Genomic DNA, 20,632 nt, shown 5'->3' on the forward strand with positions numbered 1-20,632 from the left:
TACAAAAAAGAGATTTAGTGTTGAAAATGTTGTCATACGTGCTCTTATATAACTTTTGTATTAATAAATAAAATAGGATTGTGGTATTTAGAAAGCACTTACTCTTAACAAAAAGACGCATGATATAAATGTATAATATCCACTTAACGTCCCTCACCCACTCCTTTTGTACCGTCAAAGAGGCGTATTATGACGAGACCGGAGGCATTCTTAAATTACACGTCAAAGGCTTTACATTGATCCGCGAAATGAAAATTCTGAAAAAACATATAAAAGACGCGGTATCTGCTTTGACGCCGATTCTTCCGTTCGGGGTCTCAGAATCATGGGACGATCTAAATCCAAGACTGTTCCACGCCGTACACATTTATTGGCTAAAATTCTACGGGATGTGGTACAATGGCTTCTCGCCTAAAAGCATATTGTTTTGGCTGCAGCTTTTGTACACCGTGATCGTGTTATGGCTCGTGTGTTTTTTGCCCGTGATTGGGGAGGTCGTTTATTTACTCAAGCGAACGGAAAATATTGGGGACATCGCTGAAGGGTATATACATTTCTCCGCATACTTTCTGTACTCTGCTTTGATTATTGATGGGATTTATTTAATTAGTAAACCGATTGTTAAGGTTACCCGACACAAAATGTTGTAGGTACTCGCAGATCTTTTTGAGAGAAATGAAACATTTTGTGTTGTATTGTATAATCTATATACATAAATCAGTAAGGTTCTGAGCAATTCACTGGTAGGTGCGCGCAAAGCAAAAACTACTTGAGAGCAACTTACTTTTATTAAGTGTAGGCGTACTAAAACTGCATTTATAGAAATTCAACCCCTAAGAGGGTGATTAAGAGTAAGAATGTTTGTATGAAAAATAGTATTCCATGAAATTACAAAGATGAAACTTAGTATAATTCTATAATGGAAGTGGGAAAAAATTGCCATGACAATTTTTCAACAAATTTTTCAATTCAAAACTACTCCTAAATAAGAAATGGGTGGATATTAAAGTTTATATGGGGACTTTGTAACACGCGTTGCGATTTGCTTAAACTTTTTATTATATTATGATACTTAAATACAATATAACTAAATACGTGTTTCAATGTTTTTCATAACAACCTCTATCGATATATTTAAAAATATCTTTTCTACAGAAAATCGTATTCCTTACATTTGCAAACTGGAATATTTTTATTTGTGTTTTAGTGAGTAAATTTTACGCGAACGAAATCGCGGGCAATGGCTGGTTACATGTATGTTCTATAACTACATTCATACATTAGACACGACGGAAATAACTTTTACTAGATGCCAAGCTATATTCAATTTCAGACAAAATCACTCAGGAAGACGAATCTACTGTTCACAACTAGGCAACCAAGCGTTGGAAAACTTTGTCTTAGTATACATTATACCTGCTAGTTTCTTAACTACATTTGTATTGCAGGTTGTACTTATTCCTAAGTGAAACGTACACTTATTTCAAAGTGGGTGTTTTCTGGATGAACAAAGAGAAGATAATGAAAAGTCTGGAGTACTTGCATTGCAAGGAGTTTAAGCCAATGGAGGAGGAACATCGGGATATATTGCGTCGCAGTATTAAGAAGGCACGGTTTGTAATGACGGCCTATTCTTCTATGTGTGTAGGTGCTGTATCAGGTTAGTACATCAAATAATGTACCGTTCTTACAGAACGCAACAAAAATATTCGATAATAGTTTAGAATATGAAAGTGCCCATGTCACTGAAATATACGGTACTTATATGAAGTCAACACCATATGAGTTATTAAGCTTATTCTGGACACAAAAACATTATATTGTACAGGCTCAAAAAAATCTAAAAATATTCTTTCTCATCACATACAAAATTTATATGTAAAGGGATATATGAATTGAAAATATTTAAATATAATAAGTGTGTATTTACAAAAGTCGTTGAACGAACGCTACTTGGTTACTTTCATAATAGTCTCATAAATATTACCGCCAATTACATGAATATGGAAGTAAATTATATTTTAGCTATTTTAATCTACAAAAATGTTGAAACAGATTTCTAAATTACATTATGTGTTGTCGAAAGCTGCTCTATAATTCTGAATAAAGCAATTATCTCTAAACATTTGGCGGTACTTTAATAACATTTATAATATATTATTTATAATATATATATATATATAATAGAGTATTTTTTAACAATAAAATGTATTACTAACGAACTTCACGCTTAAAATATTTCACTCCGTCTCATGACAATATTAATTTGCGAAAACTCTCATTTACGTTAATTAATATTGCTATGCCTGTTATATTGCTTTGTCGCCATTTCAGTTGGAATCATTATGCCTTTGACTGAAAATTTCGACATTCTGCCGACGAATGTCGAATATCCGTACCTGGATGTGTACAAATCGCCCGCGTATGAGATCATATACGTTCATCATGTAAGTTTAATCTGCATTCCCAAAATGTGCGTACACATTCGCGAGAATAACGTACAATTTCGCTCTTGTTTACAACCTACCAGCCAAATTGAATTTGTAGTGGTTTGTTTACTCTAAACTACTTGTTGTTAGTTTCTACCACTTTAAATGTTGTTTTTGGAAAATTCATGAATATCGCAGGCAGTTTATAAAACCTTCACACTGCTATTAATTTTTTTTCAATAACGTTTCATTTTAAAACTTCAATGATAACTTACTATCAAGTATCAACAAAAAACTATTTTTCTGCTTCAAAAATAATTTGTATAAATAGCTACGTACCTATAGCGAGCTTACGTATATACCTAGTCTCTCCCTAATAATTTATATATATGCGTAAGTGTATAACAGCAGATTTATTTTCAGCTATGGTTGAGACCGTTCCCGTCGCAAAAGTTGTTCCTTAAATGCCACTTTAAAATCTCTAATACTTTTAGTGGCACGCAGTATTTTTATATAATTGAAGAAAAATTTTAGTTACGCAATTCATACCTTCAAAGAAACGTTTAGAATGTTTATTATAAACGTCTCGAAATCTCCGGCGCGCGGCAAATAACAAATTTCTTTTTTTAAGCAATCCATTTGTTTGCTACCAAAAATATCTGAGGAAAATACGGAGGAAAATCATTTACATGTGTTCTGCTTTGCAGGGAGCAAATTGCGTAGTAGGTTATTAAAATTATATTCCAAATCAAAATATATAATGTTTTTTATGAAATAAGCCATGTTCATTTTCCACCTAAAGTTTTACTTATTGAATTTAGAGAGATAAGTTATATCGTATGAAATGTTCACGCAACTCGATCGTTTTTTTTTTAATTGGAACGTTGCCTTCTGCGTTAGCAAAACTTCTGATGGATTCATTAATTAAAACAAGAATTCTGTATAAGACCTCTGTACTTCCGTTTTGAAGGCATTCTAAATCTGCTTAAAAACTTGAGATATTTTTAGAATCCGGTACTTTTGAAATCTGGTATGAACGTGAAAACGGCTCTTGTGCCTGAAACGCCCTTCGTGCTTACTATCTTGTACAATCTCTCCTGGACCTTTTCGAATTATCCCACATTCACGTTTTTCAGGCTATGTACGTGTTCTATCCACTGTTGTGTTCCCTCGAGTCATCAAAAAGTATACAAATAAACAATTTAGGAATGAAGCTAATTCTTCGAATCTAGATCGCGTTACTTCAAATAAACCAACGTTTTGGGCCCACAGTCACAGTAACACGTCCCGTAAGTTAACAGGTCCCGTAGTCAAGGTTGACTCGGAATGTGACTCAGACTGAGTCAGCCGTGTCCATGGAACATGTCAAGGGCCCGAAGAACTCGATAAATAAAGAATTTGCCATAAACATGACACAACATACATATAAATATCGCTGGGAGGTCTCAGTAGTTTCATTTACTCACTGTGTATTGTACAAGGAGCACTCGTTTCTATTATTTCACTAAATAAATCTAGTGTTTCTATCAAATTCCTGATTTAGTTTAGTGAAATGACAAAATAAACACGTCCTTGATTACCCTTGCTGCCGCACATTTATCCCCTCCTCCGCTAGCTATCACAGCACCCCGTGTTCGCCCACTCACCCAAAATGGCTCGGCTAGCACACGCAGTTATTACGGATGTTGTGGTTGCTTAGTATTCTCACGACAACTATCGTACGGCACTTGCGCGGCAGGTTACTTCTTTGTGACATATATGTAAAAAAGATCAAACCCATTTAATATACATACATTTACGTCCTTTTAAAAGGTAGTTTGTAAATAAAATCCTATACGAATGCTCCTAATTTCGAATTAATTGAATTCTAATTTGTCTGAAATTTCTCTTTGTGGCTAATGGTGGATTTTACAGATCTATTACAAACCGGCCACGTGCATAATCGATGGCGTCATGGATACTATGTTAGCCGCCTTTATTGCTTCGGCCAGTAAGTATGACCTAACAATAAGGATTAAGGATAATCGAATGTTAGAATATTAGTACCTCTATCACGTGTTTCCAGAGTTGAAATCACCAACGACGACAAATGATGACAAGTACCTACTTAGGTACGAGAACTACTTAGTTCTCGTAACTATTGTCGCTTAAAGATCTGTCCAGACATAAGCATTATTCCCTACAGCTATGGATAGCGAAAAATGTCATTGTATGAAGTTCCGCGGCTAGAGCGCCATATCGCCCACATAGGCGGTATCTTTTCGCTTGTTTTGCGAAGCAGGTATCGCCAGCCACACGATGCGGGAGCAGTGGCAAATTCATCCCTCCGCAAACTCCACAAGTCAGTTAGACTACTAACATTTTGACTGCATATTTACAGTTACTGTGTGAAGTCGTTATCAACTTCATGTAGTCCAGGTCTCGGATAACGACATCATATTGTCAAGGTCTCGGATAACGACTTCACGCATTAACTGCATGAAGCCGAAATCGACTTCATGCAATCGAGTTCGACTTCATGCGAGTTAATGCTTGAAGTCGTTATCAACTTCATACAGTCGAGTTCGACTTCATGCAGTTATAGCGTGAAATCGTGAAGTTGATAAACTTCATACAGTCGAGGTCTCGGTTGCATAAAGTTGATTACGACTTCACGCATTACCTCCAAATATGCAGTCAATCCGTTAGTAGCCTAGTGACGATTAGTTGACATAATAATAAATAATGGATTTCGCCACCAACAGCGGTAACGATATCTGATTAGGTGTGAACAGTGAGAATACAGCGTACCCACTCAGACTGCGCTACCCACAGCGGCAGCGATTAACGCTTATATCTGTACAGGCCTTAACACTTATGATATAGCTACTGTTGTCGAAACAAAACAAAACACGTTTGGAGCAATTTGTGTTCTCATCTGCTTCCAAGCCTTTTTCGTGCATTGGCGACCATTACAAGAATGCACAATCACATGCTGTTCTAAACAGTTATCTGGTCATTTGATCAAACATTGCCCGAGATTTTTAAACTTTCGAGTGTTTTGCACCGACCTGAATCTTGAACGGCCTTGGACGTGTCCTTAGATGTGTATAGCCTGAAATCACTCCCTTAACTAATATCTACTGGAGCAGTTTTGTATCCACATTATCCTAGGGTGCACTGATAAACAAAAATAAAGATATATATGTACATTATTATAATTTTATTGAATATCATTATGTTTTTTACTACCATGACACTGAAATAATTTATATGACTTCACTAATTTCTTATTATTACCGATCTGCAACAAGCACATGGAGAAATTCATTAGGTCTGCTGATGCGATCTGTTACTGAATTCGTAAGAGAAATAGCATGTATCAATTATAAAGCAGGCATACTTACGCACTTGTATTATCTAAGTCGTTGTCGCAAGTGTAAAAGATAGACCTACCTGTCTCTTATACTCTACATCATAAGTTCCCAAACTTTTTGACTCACCGCCCACTAAGCCAAGATAAAAAAATTTCAACGCAAATCACCACAAAATACTAATTGAAAACTCGAATTTTTGTTTATTAACTTATTAACACAAAAATCACAAGGAAAAAAAATGTATTTTTATTTTTTTATTTAATAGTTTATTGTACACGAAAAATACAACAAGTCACAAAGAATACAAGCGAAATTAAAAACAAAAGGTTCTGCTTATTTCTAATAGAAATTTCTTCCTGCAGACCTAAATACAGGACACTATAACTAAAAGAACGGGCATATGTGCACAACAAAACAAGAAAAAAAAATTATAATATAAAAATAATATAAAAATATTAAATTGTTTTAAATTATATAATACTTAGATAAATACATATTTTATAATATAATACCTAAGATATGGATGAAATAGTAGATAAATAATGCTCTTTAACTCTCACTTTAAAAATAGCTAACGATTTACTTTCGTGAACAGTAATAGGAAGTGCATTCCAAAGTCTGACCGCATGAACAGTGAAGGAGTGAGAATAGAAACCGGAATTGAAGCATGGAAAAGATAACTGGAACCTAACAAGAGAGCGACAGGGTTTATCCTGGGACCTAAGGAAGCTGAAACGGTCTTTCAGGTACCCGGGAGACACAGGGTTATGTAAAATATTGTAAAGAATGGAGACAATATGCAAATTCCTGCGGAGATGGATGGGAAGCCATTTGAGCTGACTGCGGAAATGTGAAATTCGGTCATATTTACGAAGCCCAAAGATGAACCTTATACAATGTTTTGCAGTCGTTCAAGCTTATTTAGCAGTTCTTCAGTAGCATCCAAATAGCAGGAATCAGCATAGTCTAAGAAGGGCAAAATAAGTGTTTGGACTAAACATATTTTGGTTTTTAAAGGTAAATCGTTTTGGAGGCGCTTAAGTGAGTGCAAGGAGAAATGGACTTTACGACTGACTTCATTAATATGTGGAGTCCAAACCAAATTACAATCTAGAAGCAAGCCAAGATTAGTTGCAGTAGAAGCATAAGCAATAGGCGTGGAATTATACGCTATAGGTGGGACAGAATCTAGATGCAATATGCCACGCATATACCCACTTCCCACAATCATAGCCTGTGACTTTTTGGGATTCACCAACAAACCAAAACACTCAGCCCAATGAGCGATGCAACGTAAATCAGCATTAACCGCTTCAACGGCTGCAACGACATCAGACGCTTTAAAACTGCGGTATAGCTGCAAATCGTCAGCATAGAGATGAAAGTTTGAAGACAGCACAAAAGTGACAGAATTGATGAAAACAGAGAAAAGGAGAGGGGAAAGAAAACCACCCTGAGGAACGCCAGCAACTAAGTCACACCAATCAGAGGAAGCCTCGTCAGAGCGAATGCACTGCGAGCGGCCTCTGAGGTAGGAGTCGAACCAAGCTATAACCGAAGGAGAAATATTAAAAGAGCGAAGGGAAGCAAGCAATACGTCAAAGTCCACAGAGTTGAAAGCACTGCTGAAGTCCAGAAGTATAAGCAAAGTGAGAAGACCGTTGTCCATTGCGAGGCGAATATCATCTGTTACCTTCAACAGTGCAGTCACAGTGCTATGGCCAGAACGAAAACCTGACTGAAATGTAGTGTAGTTTATATAGATAATTCAGAATATTTTTTTCAAATGCGGTAGCACCCCTTGGAGAACATCATTGCCCCCCAATTGCTTCCGCGGCCCTTAGTAACTGGGGGTCCCCAACCGTCCCACAGTGGGCGCTGACGAGTCCTAGAAGGACGGTAGGAGGACCACTTTGGGGAACTATGCTCCATATATTATGTTGTGAAAAATATTGATAACCACTTCTTTCATTGTTCAGTAAATCGATTTACAAGTTGATTTTCTATGTTTTCTTTATTTCTTTTCTTAGCGATGTACTAAGTGGAAAGGGAAACCTTTTCAATTCAATAAAGGGAAATTAAAAAAAAATTGCTTCTTTCTCGATTTATATCGGTCGTTTTATTCGATGTGAAAAGCGGTGCAAATCGTAATAACATTCCGAGCGAATTAAACGATTTTCGCAATTTTCAGTCGGGCAAATAGAAATATTAGCGTTTAACCTTCGCAATTTTAACACGGTGGCGGAGAGGCGACGCAAGAGAGCCATTTACGAGAACAAATGCGATGGAAACGACGCGCAAGACTATTACGTACAAACCGTTTTCAAAGATTGTGTCATACATCACAACAGCATTATCAGGTTTGTTTTTGAAATGGTAATAAGTATAACGTTATTCTAATTTATATAGGGAAAAACAGTCGAACACTGATTGTATAGAAATGTGCAAAATATAAAACACCTGTTATTATGGTACGACTTGAAAAATGTATAATAATGGAAGGCAATATCTTACTGTTTTGTAAATAAATGAGATAGAATTAAATATTTTGGTTCCATAATTACGTCATATATATATATATATATATATATATATATATATATATATCAAATAATTGAATCAATACACTAGTACTTATTGATTCAATTATTTTGTATTCAAAGGAGTAAGTATATAGAGAAATTCCTTACTATGTGTATAAAGTTTCAATCATTGTAACCTTCTTTAATTAATCTTGTAGAGTTTAACATGCAAATGCTATGCAAACAGCTAGCATGTCTGTCAGTTTCACAATGGCGAAGTTTGCAAATGGTTTTGATTTCAGATACGTGGCGATGATTGAGAGTGCATTCAGTCTAGCGTCCGCGCTGCAGTTTATGCTAAGTGTCATGGTCCTTTGTCTCATCGGAATACAATTTTTATCGGTATGATTTAGTGTTTAGATGTTTTTTTTGGTGTTTTTAGTGTTTTCTTTAAACTTTGTTGTACGTATTTGTTGAATAAAGTGATTTTCGAGATTTAATTTACTACTCATTGAAATATTTAAATGCTTCAATGAATGGACAATATATTTTGCGTAATCATAATAATTTAGCTCTTGTTCGCAGTTTCTCTATCAAAGATTAAAAAATGTGTTTTGTAACTACAGCTATTTGTCAACACAGTTTAATTTTTATTCTCTTTTTCGTTTATATTATTTTTAAACCCCGACGCAGAACGAGGGGAGTTTTATATTTGAAGCCTAACATTGACTTTTCGTACCATGACGCGCTTAAAGTAAGCTTATTATAATGTTAAAACTATGATGTTTTATTGGCAGCTTTGTGACAATTCATTCACTCAGTTCGTACTATGACGCGATTTTAACATTAAAGTAATATTGTTCTTATGCCAAATTTAGCAATGTTAAATAGTTACACAGATGCAATGGAAACAATATTATTTTGGAATTTATTGTCTAAATATTGATTTGTAATGATTAAAAGTTAAGTTGAACTTTTTATTTACATGTATCTTTTCAATATTTTGTTTCTTTTTTATTTAACAATAATAATAATAATAATAAACTGCCTCCATGACCGAACGGTTATGCCGACAACGACGACTGCCACGCAGAGGTCTCAATTTCGATTCCCGGGCCGGGAGAAATATTTGTATGGCCTATATTTATTTCTCTCGTGCGTTTGAGTGTAATTTGTGATTGTCTGTATGCCCATGGCACCCGCGACACGTTGTATGTTGAGTGTGTGTGATATAATAATAATAATAATAAGCCTTTATTCCAAAAAAAACTTCACAAACTAAATTCCATTTATACAAAAAATGCAAAAATTAAAATTAAATTAAAGTAAATTAAATTAAAATAGAATAGAATAGAATAGAATAGAATAGAATACATTTATTACAAAACACCACAACACAATAATAAACAGTAAAAAATTAAAAGTAAAAAAAAAATTAAAATAAAACAGAACTAAATTAAAACAAACAGAAAATTAATAACAAAAAAGAAAACTAAATCAAATTAATTAAAAATAAAATCTTGGCTATAAATAATTATTCGGCCATAAAGCTGGTCAACACTATTGCTGTACGAAGTAGATGTTATGTGTGCGGCTGTGGCGTATGTAATAGGATCCACTCAGCTAATGTCACCGCCGGGACAAGGCTGTGACGCTGATTTTCAGTGGACCCTAAAACCGAGTGAGTACCGGACGTGTGTGTCGCGTTTAAACTAAAATAAATTACGTATATATTTCTATAATGTAGTATGGTGTGTTCTCTTATATTTATAAAATACTTAAATAATTCATTTGATACATATATGCAGTGATAAGCATATGCAATGTAATGTCTATTATTTACAACAAACAAAAATGGGACTTATTTAGTTATAAAAGATATCAATTGCGAGATTTGTGTCACACACAAAATGAAATTAGAATAATTATAGTTTCAAATTTAAATATGCGATTTAAAATTTATTGGAAAGCCTATCTCTGGACGTAGGCCTCCTCCATCCTGTGCCACTCATCCCTGTCCGCAACCAGTCGCGTCCAGGTTATCCTCGTCACCTGGGTGATATCGTCCCTCCAGTGTTAACGCGGCCGCCCTCGCGGCCTACGGTTCAGTCGTGGGTACCAGTGGAGCACCCTCTCGCTCCATCCATGTCTGTAGACCTAGGTAGATGTCCAGCCCATCGCCATTTTAGACGACAAGCCATTTTTGCCGCATCTATTAGCTTCGTTTATTCGTTTGTTCTTAGCAATTTTCTGCGGTATCCTATTGACACTGTCTTTGATTTTGCAGATTATATTTAAATAAGTATCTTGTATATTTCGTGTACTGTCCAATATGGTAGACAACTCTATGAAATTTTTATTTAACATTGCTTGTTCGGAGGGTAATAGTCCTATTTGTTTTTTGCCAAATGTAAAAATAATAAAATATCTTCTAGATATCTTTTGTTTCAAGTTTAAGGCACAAGTCGCACGGAGCATTCGGTGGTCAGTGGGATGTGAGGTGGTAATTGTCTCTACGTTCTGTACTATATGGAGGTTTGATCTATGTAATAGAAAGAAATCAATTTCGTTTCTTGTTTTACCATCTGGCGTGCGCCAAGTCCATCTTTGTTTAGTTTTTTTCTTAAAGTAAAGTAAAGTACAGTTTTCTGAAATTAAAGAACTTCCTCTTTTATTTCTGTTACCATATCCTCATGCGCTCATTACTGCGTTATCTACTTCAAGTAATTCTTTTTTGGTGGATTGCTCTATCGGCGCATAAACTTAAATAATACTTAAGGAATAATTTTCAATTTTCATATCCAATCTAGCAACTCTATCGGTAAAGGCTTGAAAGTCTAAAATCCCTGTTTTCATATTTTTCTTTACCATGAATCCCACTCTGTTTCTTCCACTTTTCTTTCCCGTGTATAATACATAATCTTCGTGTTCTATGTGTTCCTTCTTTTTTAACTTCGGACAATCATAAAATATCCCATTTAATGTTTCGTAATGCGTATTCTACTTCTTCCTGTTGCCCTTCTCCTACTATAGACCTTACATTTAGTGTTGCTATATATAACTGTTGAATGGAGGGTATGGGTCTTCTACTCCCTCGGGGACCAGCCGGACTGGGAGAGTTGTTTTTTAATTATTTTGTAATTTCTATGTTTTACGTGAGGGGCCTGTTGTCGTTGCTATTCTCTCTCTAATATACTAACTTTCATTCCTGATGTCGAAGGTTTTGTTGTATTTGGTTTTGTTGCTATGTATGAGTGTATTATTGTTTTATTCTTTTTGACGTTATTTGAATGTGAGTTAGTTCTCTGTGCTACTGCGGGTGGTGAATTTGGTTTTCTTAGAGTTCTATTCAAAGGTCGTATTGGTATTTTCTTGTCTGTTCTCTAGGTTGATTATCTTGTCATATCGCACGATTACCTTCTCACCTTGTCCCCTTCTGTTTGCATATTCTTCTACACTTATCTAAAGTGACTAAAAGAACGAATGACTTCTCGATATTGCCTATTCCTTACTAAAAATAGGAAAAAAATAACGCTACATGAACTGTATAATGCAATCTCTTTGTTTTTGATGTTCCGACTCGTCGTATCGTAGTATAATGTTAAAGTACTTAATATTATTTACTTTCGGAGAATTTTAACTGCCAAAAAAAGAAAAGTATATAATAATGAATTCTATTAAAATAACGTAGTTTACAATTAGTTTTCTGCATTTTCATGAAGAAATATAAATAAAACAAGCTGCGTCTTGATTGTTACGCTGTGAATTCGGAATTATAATCTGGCGTTAACTGTTAGTTTCACCAAGGAGCATATAGATGTCGATGTCATAATTTTATGAAGTAAACATCGCGTATTTTTGTTTAACGAGAAATTATTTCCTATTTACTATTAAATAAAAAATAAGCAAAGAATTAAAGAGATATATGTAAATAAATAAGTTCAACTTAACTTTTAATCATTAAGACTATAAAACAGAAAATAATATTGTTTCCATTGCTTCCGTGTAACTATTTTGAGATTGCTAAATTTGACATAAGAGCAATATCAATGTTAAAATCTCATCATAGTAGAAGTGAATGAATAGTCACAAAGCTGCCAATAAAACATCATAGTTTTAACATTATAGTAAGCTTTTAGCGCGTCATAGTACGAAAAGTCAAAGTAACCTTAAAATAATATTGTTTTAAGAGGTTGTGGTAAGCCCCCTGAAAGCTGTTTACTTTTATTTATTGGAATGCTAATTTGATCTAATTTGATGGTTCTCAGGTATGTTTTGTAGTAACAGTAACATCTGTTCAGTTGTTTATAAATCATCAATTTTTTTCCAGTTAATCTGGATCTCAATCATAAAATGTATATTTATTTCACTTCCACTTGACTTTTGAAATTTGATTTACTATGGAAATCCAATGACATTACATTAAAAAGAAAATACCTACATTATTAATATAAAATATTAGACAACATTTCATACGTTGCTCTGAACCCAAAGTAAATAACTAAAGCACTGGTGTCATGGAAATCAGAAACAACGACGGTACCACAAACACCCAAACCCGAGACAATATAGAAAAGTTAGTTTTCTAAAGTGACCCGACCGGGGATCGAACCTGGGACCTTGGAGATGGCGAATTCCATGAAATCAGGTGTACAAGCTATTCGACCGTGGAAGTCGTGAAATAATATGTGTAATAATATAAACTATACAAGACGGCGCATTCGCAAAATAAATGGCGTCATGTCTAATCGATGGTCGTCTTTAAAACGATTCTAGCGCTACCTAACATCAATAGTAGAACGATCGCCATGCACTGTGAAGGCGGCCATCTTGAGCGGACGGAACGATCTTTGGGTCGTGGTGACGTGCGCACACACACACGTGTTTGGTGGACGTTATTTTGAATCTGTATTAATTATAGCCGTCCTGTATTGTTTCCTTCATATAGTGATTGTATGATCTCAGTACAGAGTAATAAAAAAACCGACCTCAAAAGTACGTGGAATTACATCTATTTGCTAAGTTTTATTGAAATATCCCCTAGGTCGCCACTATATAGGACTTGACACTGAAGATAATAAAAATCGGTTCTCACTACTCAAAGTATATTCAGAGAAAAACGCCTTGAATTGGAGAAATAGCAAAATCAACCACTAAAGTAATTGCTCCTAAATTAAAGTTAGGCGCTATTTATAAAAATGAATCTTCATGCGCGAACAGCCACCCTTCGAGGTGGATGATTTTCTTCAAAATGAAATGGAACCACTATGGAAGTACCACCTTTCCAACAAAAAAGAATCATGAAAATCGGTTCACAAATACCGAAGTTATCGCGTAACATACATACAAAAACAAAAGAACATACAGTCGAATTGAGAACCTCCTCCTTTTTTGAAGTCGGTTAAAAATTAAGAATAATAAGAGAAAAAATTAAGATAACCCATATTTTAATAAGATATCATCTACTCGCTCGATCAACCACGCCTAGCGAGAAAAACAAATGGAAAATCTTTCTGATGGCGACCCAAGTGCCTTCATGTGCAATAACAATAATATCGTCTGTTTAAACATAATAATAATAACGCAACACACTCATAGTCCCGTACTAGGGAAAACCAGTGTCGCTGGTGCCATGGACCCCACATTGACAACTACAAATTACACCCAACCTCACGACAGATATAAATGTAGGCCATACACATGTTTCTCCCGGCCTGTGAATTGAACCCAGGACCTCTGCGTGGTAACCGTTCGGCCGCAGAGGCAGTTAAAGGTAAAACAAAGGCTGCTTAAAGGTACACCTTTAAGCAGCCGCGACACGGGTATTTTTAAGATATGGTACCTATCGGCAAGTGTGCAATTACCCAAATCCTCAACTACTACAACAGTTGAGGAGTGTTTTCACTAGCTAAATTGGTCTCGACAAGCAGTTGGCTTACAGATGGTGATTTCTAGAGTACACTGTTTTTAAAATTTAAACTTAATTAATTAAACTAATCATTGCTCTAAAACCTCTCATGTTTATGCACAGCAGTTAATAATGAACTGACGTATTTTAATTACAACGCCGTCTTAAAAAAACTGTTGTACTATACGAGAAAATTTCATTCTTCTATCTAAAAGCACAAAGCATAATCTACAAGCTATTGTAGTCGAATTTTTCATGAAAGTAGGTGAAACTTTTCCATATCGTTGTGTTCATTTTACTTTGGGCTGACGTTTGAAAAGACGACATTCAAGCAAACTGGGTACGAGCCATATATTTTATTGTACATTTCTACAAACATACTTGTGCAGTTGAAAAAGCATCACATGATAGTAACATTTTATTTTTATCTGCAAATACAAAATGGTGACGTTGTATATCTGACAATCCTCAGCGTTTGAATCGGATTGAACTCCTTTCATCACTCGTAAATCTTGGGCTGAGACAGAAATCTAACACGAGTACGTGTTGAGGCGAATGTGTGAGAGAATTAGACCAGTCCGCTTTATTTTCAAAAGTTTAATTTCAACAGCCAACGTATCATGTATTTGTTCTTGTATGTAATAAAGTATATTTATTTATTGTATAACAACGTAGATTTAAAAGGAATCGGAGAACATTACATTTTTATTATCGAACTCCGTGAAAAAATCCATTATTTATTATATTATTATTACTATCTTTTATTTATTTATTATTATTATTATTATTATTATTATCTTTTATTTATTATTATTATACTATATATACCTCGATTACCACTGACTGACTGACTGACGATGACGCAGTGATTTAGATAACTGTTCTCCCAGAAGAAGTCGCGGTGGGTAAAAATGACGTACGGGAGTCGTGGTCGGATGGGTCCGGTGAGTACCAGAAAAATCCGAAGTCTTCGAAAAGTGTATCAGGTGGGACCCTGGCTGCGCGGCTAAAGCATAACACCTACCGGCAGTGTCGTCGAACTAAAAATGGCCACCAAACTGGGCGGTTTCTACCGGAAGTAAAAAAAATTAAAATTCGAATAAACAAGATGGCCGTCATACAAATTTCAGAGCCCTGTAGCTCTGCGAGTATTGGAGATAGGCGGGGGGTCCTCGACCAAATGTCATAGAGGGCGGTGGGGGTCAACTGCCGGTGAAAAAAATTTTTCACGATTGCCGACTCAAAATTGGGGCCCAAAAAAAAAGTGCTCCGATACGGCTCAAATTTGGCATGCTGCCGTGTAAGGGGGCCCACATAGGAGTATGCGGTTGAAATTTCGATTCCGCCATATTCCAAGATGGCCATACTTGTGAATTTTCTGCCCTTTGGAGTCATTTTCCACCCAGAAGACGTGTGTAAAAATAAAGGGTGGGTAAAAATGATGTAGGGGAGTTATGGTCGGATGGGTTTGAGGAATATCAAGATGTACCGTAATCTTCGGAAAGTGCGCCGCATCAGGTAGGACCCCAGCTGCCCGGCCAAAGTATGCGTCTTGGCTCAAAGTCTCCAAACAAATGTTGCTCTACACCTTGGGCAGTTTCTACCGGGAGTAAAAATAATTCAAAATTCGCAAAACAAAATGGCCGCCATATAAATTTCGGGGATCTATATCTTCGTAACTACTAGAGATAGGTAAATTATGTCGATACGAGCTAATCGATTGGAAACCTCATTTTTTCAAAATGTCCGATTCAAAATGGCAACCCAAAAAAAATTCACCGATCGTGCTGAAATTTTGCACTTGGTCGTATATAAGGCCCCATAATACGAAATTGTGTCTGTGGTTTTTGATTCCGCCAATTTCCAATATGGCCGCCATACATTTTCCACTGTCCAACATCATTGTTCTCCAAGAACGAATAGAGGTGTTTTAAATAAATGTACAAGGATTGTATTTGACTCAGAATATTGAATACCAGAAAAATCCAAACATTCAAGAAGTGATCTGCATCAGGTAGGACACCAGCTGCCCGACCAAAGCGTCAGAGACGGGTGTATGGCTTTCAAACAAAAACTGTCAAGTACGCTGATCAGGTTCTACCGGAACCAAAAATGTTCCAATATGGCGAATCCAAAATGGCCGCCAAATAAAAGTTGACTTTACTGAATCTTCACAACTATTGATGATATACGAGTAGTTTCTTCTGAAGTATATAAGAATACGACTTGATGCAATTATAACTATTACCTGGCTCCCTTCCACCCAAATAAACCTAACTGAAAGAATCACCAATGAAATCAAAGTAATCACCAACCGACAGACGAAATTTTTCCTACACGTAATGTCACACTGCCTTCGCGGGCCGCTTTAGCGGCCCAGCGCAACATATGACAGTTAAGTCGATCTGGTTTCCGGGATAAACGGCCCGGCCAAAGCTTCACAGAGGAGGGCGAAGCCCGAAGCGTCCGCACGCCACCTCGCATAGGTAGTATACGGAGACTAAATTACGAGCACAAGATTTCACAATTGTTCAAAATGCAAGGCATACTTCCCGATGTAATGGAAATAAGATACTTATAGCGTTGTATGTCGACCGTCTCTCTGTTAGATTCTTTTTTCTTGGAAGATATGCCAGTGAAGTATTTAGGGAAAAATGCCAGACAATCACTCCAAATTTCTGGTCTCAAACTAAAGAATTTCCAGTACTATGAGTACCACAGTAACGATAATTCTGAGGGCAATGCCCAGAATAACCTGACCAGAACCAACGTAAATTTTTTTTGTCATAAATTGGCTCAAAACAGGGATCGAATCTGAAACCTCCTCATCAAGCGCACATAGTACTAATCACTGTGCCACCGACGAGCATAAGCACACCCCGTAATCTGAAACCGACCACGCGCCTCAGGCCGAGCCCGACCCCACCGTAGGTGGTATAGGGCTCATTATTATATATATCTGAACAATTTCAAATCGAAATTTAAATTACAGTACGTGTTAAATATTATCAATGTGTCTATCCATAAAATTTTATTGTAAATTTCTGTTTTATGGTATGTATTTATTTATGAACTCTATCCTAATGATAGTCAATTGAACCAGTCTTGCGACAATATTGTCAGGGAAACCTCAAAGAATAAAATTACTATAGATTGACACAATTGCCATGTAAATTACTTAGTCATTTTCTGAATATCGACCAGCCTACATGTGCTAAACGACAATCCGTCACACATTGAACGCTGATTTATAAATTCACATCAGAAATTATGATGAATGAGGGAACAAAGCTCAGGTTTTTTTTCCACGCTCACAACACATAAATCACCAAAACTGACAGATTTGTGTTTTTCGCTTTATCAGATCGAGGAGCCGACCAGTCACCCTATGCAAATGATGTGGATGGCAATCTATTTGACGTGTATGCTGATTGAGGTGTTCATACTTTGCTGGTTCGGTGACGATCTCATTTGGAAGGTTATACATTATATTGTTAAAATGTTATTATCTTAACAAACGCTCATGATGGCTAAACAGTCAGACATGCATTCGATATAATTGAGAGGTTTTGACCTAGGTTTGTAGTGAGATTTTAGTTTACTGGAAATCATTTTCTCATAAATCTCTGCTTTTCAGAGTATGCAGCTTAGTCAAGCAGCTTTCGAAGGACCCTGGTTGGACGTCAAACCGAAGACTGCAATATTCCTCATCGTGTTCCTTGAACGATGCAAGAGACCACTAACAGTCACTGCTGGGAAGATCTTTACCCTTTCTCTCGATACTTATACAGTTGTAAGTGCCTCTTCTTGTATGTAGAGAAATATCTCTATGATGAATACATCATCATCATCATTTAACAATAGTAGATCGCCTAGTGAAAAAGGATTATTCCAGGGAAGTACCGCCACCTTACCTATTTCTGCCGCCAAGCAATAATGTGAGCTGCGTATAAGACTTATCAATTTATGTCTCAGGGTGACGGGCACAGTGGCAGTACAGATTTTAAGACTTTCGTGGTTATTCACTAAATGATTATCAGTAGTATCAGGTTTCAACCCGGGTAGTCAACCCGTGACCATGGAGCGTGCAACCGTTCTGAAATATCGGGAAAATAAAAAGAAGTCATACCGTGGTAAGAAACCTGATACTAGTGATAATCATACAGTGGCAGTACACCCAGATCTTTATGATTTAAAGCTCTAAGGGCACTACAAGTGTTATCGACAGGTGTGGTTCACCATCAGGCGCACGACTTGTTCATTCCGTCACTTAGTATCGTAAAAAAAAACAAATACAGACATTGATGACATGAAATGCTTATTTCATTTATCTCTCACTCTGTCTTTTTTCGTTGCACTTTCTCGACTCTTCTATTAAGTAAAAACCGGTATGTAATAATATATTCATATACTAATTGTGTTGAATCCTAGAAAAAAGCTATAAATTCCTTTACACTTATACTCTATACATTTCGGCGTAGTTGTGTAATGGCGAAATACTAGTAAATGCAAAACATATTCAGCAACTCGTCTCTGGCGATCCAACCTGCTAACAAAATATAGTTTCTAACCCTTTTACCCACGGGACCTTACTGTAGCAAGTTTTATTCCACTATTCCAACACTATTAGATACTACACCTATTGTTAAGTAAGTACGTGAATATTTTCTAAATTGTGCTGCACTGTGGGGCTTGTAGTATAGTGAGTTTCTTAATTTAAGATCACTCAATTGGTTTTTTTTTTTCATATTTATTTGATTTAATACACTGACAGTCGCCTGTATTGTTGCCGACGTGTCGTGTAGAAATATTTAACAACTTAAGACATTCTCTGTGGTTCAACGGTTTGTGGTGGTGTGGTCTGTGGTCCCGGATTCCATTCCCGCTGGGATCAAATTGGGAAATTAACTTTCTAAATTGCTACTGGTCTGGGTTTTCTGAGAAGTGTCCCAGAGTGCAATGCAGGGGATTACCTAGTTTGAGACCAGAAAATTGGTTGTCAGGCACATTACTTGGTAGAAAGAGTTATGCAACTTGGCTTTTTAGTAGCAGTAGAGCTCCTCGTGAAGGAGTTCGTCCAGGGAAGTACTGCCACCTTACCTGTTTCTGCCGCCAAACAGTAATGTGAGCATTATTGTGTTTCGATTTTAAAGGGTAAGAGTACTGGTGAAATTACAGGTGGGTCTCAGGGAGACGGGCGCAGTGGCAAAGCTCTGAGTGGCACTGTAAATGTTGTTGCAGCTTACCATCAGGCGCACGACTTTTTCGTCCCGTCACTTGACATTATAAAAAAAGGCTGCGAAATAATTGAAAGTTTCTCGTTTTTTATTCTTGTTCTCCAAAGTCCTAAGTTTCGGGTCTTTTATTTTTATTTTTATTCCCGATATTTTATCCTTACAAAGTAGATGTTCTAAGAGCAATTTCTTTCCTCCTTTTTCCTCTTTTGTCTACGACTTTAGAGAATATTGAAAGCTCTAAGGATACGATGCGACGTGACATACTTATCTCTATTTGGTCAAAATAATTTATTCTCGGTCTTCAGCTTCGTGTTACCCCTAGAAGAAAAAACACAAACAGATTGGATTCAATTGCATACATGTTTTCTTTTTCAGCTAATCAACTGGGCTTACAAAGCGTTCGCGGTCATGAGAAATATGAAAAAGTAAGTCCTTTTTAGACGACTACGAGGTGTTATTATAGCTTTAAAATGAATTCGTCAAGAACTTTACAGCACCATTAAAGCAATTTGCATCATTAGGGGCTCCATTTGAATAGTGAACTAGTTTGAATGTTAAACAACCTGCCTTAGAACGTTTTAAATAAATGATTGCACGATATTTGCTTTTAATTCATAACTACCTTTAAAAATATTATAAACAGTAAAAAATTATTAATTTTATTTGAAATTTACCATGAACTTTTCGGAGAAGGAAAACATCTTGATGAAACCTGCCAGTCGAAGTTCACAACCCTTGAAGTCCCCAACTCGCATCGGGCTAGCGTGGCGGTCTGTGGCCTAAACCCTCGCTTAAAAGGATTTAGGTACATTAGGGGTCCCACGCCCAAAGTGGGACGTATAAATAGGTTGATGATGATGCATTACAGACGTGTTATCGACGAGTATATTTCAACTGTCGTGCTTACTAATTTATCCCTTATAAAATTCATTATCCAATTACGTCGCTTGATTAAGTAGAATAACTGCTTATATCGTTTTATGGGAGACAATAATTTAATTTTCATATCTCTAGTTTAGGAAACGTTTGAAATTACAGGCACATGAGATTTGTCAAATTATGTCTCAGGATGTCGAGCGCAGGGGCAGTGCCCCTCAGATCTTTGTGATTAAAAGCTCTGAATATCACTGCAACTGTTATGAATAGGCGTGTCGCTTACCACCAGATGCACGACTTGGTC

At 36.3% G+C, this 20,632-nt stretch overlaps 1 protein-coding gene across 1 annotated transcript; it reads left to right on the forward strand.

Moving 5' to 3' along the window:
• Positions 1–248: 248 nt before the first annotated feature.
• Positions 249–20,010, forward strand: LOC113234736 (odorant receptor 2a-like). Its single transcript, XM_026470200.1, has 9 exons — positions 249–544; positions 1,449–1,660; positions 2,335–2,447; positions 4,344–4,419; positions 7,977–8,145; positions 8,610–8,709; positions 17,580–17,693; positions 17,853–18,008; positions 19,828–20,010. Exons 1-9 carry the CDS (start codon positions 249–251, stop codon positions 19,879–19,881), a joined length of 1,290 nt encoding a protein of 429 aa, XP_026325985.1. The 3' UTR covers positions 19,882–20,010.
• Positions 20,011–20,632: the final 622 nt, after the last annotated feature.

The sequence above is a fragment of the Hyposmocoma kahamanoa genome, unplaced genomic scaffold, assembly GCF_003589595.1.
Source record: "Hyposmocoma kahamanoa isolate Upper Pololo Valley unplaced genomic scaffold, ASM358959v1 86, whole genome shotgun sequence".
NCBI classification, from domain to species: domain Eukaryota; kingdom Metazoa; phylum Arthropoda; class Insecta; order Lepidoptera; family Cosmopterigidae; genus Hyposmocoma; species Hyposmocoma kahamanoa.